The sequence below is a fragment of the Geospiza fortis genome, unplaced genomic scaffold (assembly GCF_000277835.1).
Source record: "Geospiza fortis unplaced genomic scaffold, GeoFor_1.0 C13727790, whole genome shotgun sequence".
NCBI lineage: Eukaryota > Metazoa > Chordata > Aves > Passeriformes > Thraupidae > Geospiza > Geospiza fortis.
In genome coordinates, this window is record NW_005057711.1 from 1 (window position 1) to 1634 (window position 1634).

At 43.2% G+C, this 1634-nt stretch overlaps 1 protein-coding gene across 1 annotated transcript; it reads left to right on the forward strand.

The window, feature by feature from the left end:
• Positions 1 to 42: 42 nt before the first annotated feature.
• On the forward strand, positions 43 to 1264 carry LOC115949392 (C-1-tetrahydrofolate synthase, cytoplasmic-like; the record flags this gene model as incomplete). The annotated part of the gene is made up of 3 exons (XM_031065913.1): positions 43 to 216; positions 733 to 869; positions 1157 to 1264. Coding segments are annotated over 3 exons (419 nt in total), but the record flags the coding sequence as incomplete, so codon positions are not given.
• Positions 1265 to 1634: the final 370 nt, after the last annotated feature.

Genomic DNA, 1634 nt, shown 5'->3' on the forward strand with positions numbered 1-1634 from the left:
AAGTCTTTGACTTATAACCTCATCTTGCTCTTTTTCTTTAAGTGATATTGAAATCTCAAAGTCCTGCATGCCCAAGCCCATTGAACAAGTTGCAAAAGAAGTTGGCCTTTTCCCTGATGAGGTGGAGCTCTATGGCCAAACTAAAGCCAAGGTTCAGCTCTCAGTGCTGAAACGCCTGCAGAACCAGCCAGATGGCAAATACGTCGTTGTGACTGGGTAGGTGCTTCCTGAACTGACACATCACTTACAAGATGAAAAGAAATTTTATTAGCATGGCTTGTTGTTGAATTGTCTTTTGGTGGGGTGACTGTATGGGCTGCTCTGGGTTTTAGTAAATCACACTGTGAAAATGTAGTAGTTTGGCAAGTAGATGGATCACTTGTAGCAAACAGTGGGGACGTAGCTTAACATTTCTCTCCAGCAGATAAATTATTTTGGTCTACAGGTCAGGGTTATGAAGGGTAGACTGGTTCCTAGCCAAACTTCCCCTGGTCTAGTAGTCTGCCTTCACTAGGAACTAACAAATTGTTTCAGAGCAAAGTTGTCAGCAGTTATGTGATGACTTGCCAGTCTCCTTCCAGTTTTGAATTGATGACGATTAGCTGAAGTGTGAGCCAGTTCAGAATTTGAATTCTCATTAACTGCAATCAGTGGGTGACTGTTATATCCCTGGGATTTGATTCTCACCCATTGCAAGGGTGTAATTGTGTCTTTTCTGCTTTGTTGCTGCAGAATAACTCCCACTCCCCTGGGAGAGGGGAAGAGCACCACCACTGTTGGCCTTGTTCAGGCCTTAGGAGCACACCTTCACCAGAATGTCTTTGCCTGTGTTCGGCAGCCTTCTCAAGGGCCAACTTTTGGCATAAAAGGTATGATTGTTCTGTTGCTTGCAGTTGGCCTAAATGGACAAAGATGGCATTCAGAAATACTATTCTTCTGCAGTGTAGTTTTACATTATTTCTAGTTACAAGTGCATTTATTTTAAGAAAAAAGAGCTTTGGGTAAGTTCTTCAGTTTTGTCTTCAAGGTACTGTGTTGGGACTTAAACTCGGCTGCTCAGTGGTAGCTGCTCTCTTGGAGCCATTAAACAAACAGATGAATAGCACTGGGCTGGAGACAGCTGGACTGGTGTGGTCTGACTGTTGTCTCTCTGCAGGTGGAGCTGCAGGTGGTGGCTATTGTCAAGTTGTCCCAATGGAAGAGGTAATTCTTTATACAAAGCCTCATTGCCCTCACAGCTCACAGACCCTGAAGAGATACTGCAGTCAGATAACTTAGAAAATGTATGAGTTTATGACCTAGTTTAGCACTTGATAGAACTGGGTGCTTGATTTCAGCAAAGCTTGGGTTTTTTTAGCAAACAACCATCCTTATGTTGTTTCAAAAGTGTGTCTTCGTGGTCAGGGAACTTCATAGAGCTAAGAATTCCCAGTTCCTCTCTTCTTCCCCTTCTCTGCCTTGAATTGCTGTGTACCCTGGAGCAAAGTACATCCTGTGCCTCATTTTCCCAGTGCTGAAATGAAGATGATAATGGCTTAATGAATTTTGGAAGAATATTGCATAGTTCTGTCAGCTGTGGTGGCCACCGACTCTTTCCGTGAGCTATTTTGGAGTACTTGTGTTTTAGATTACTA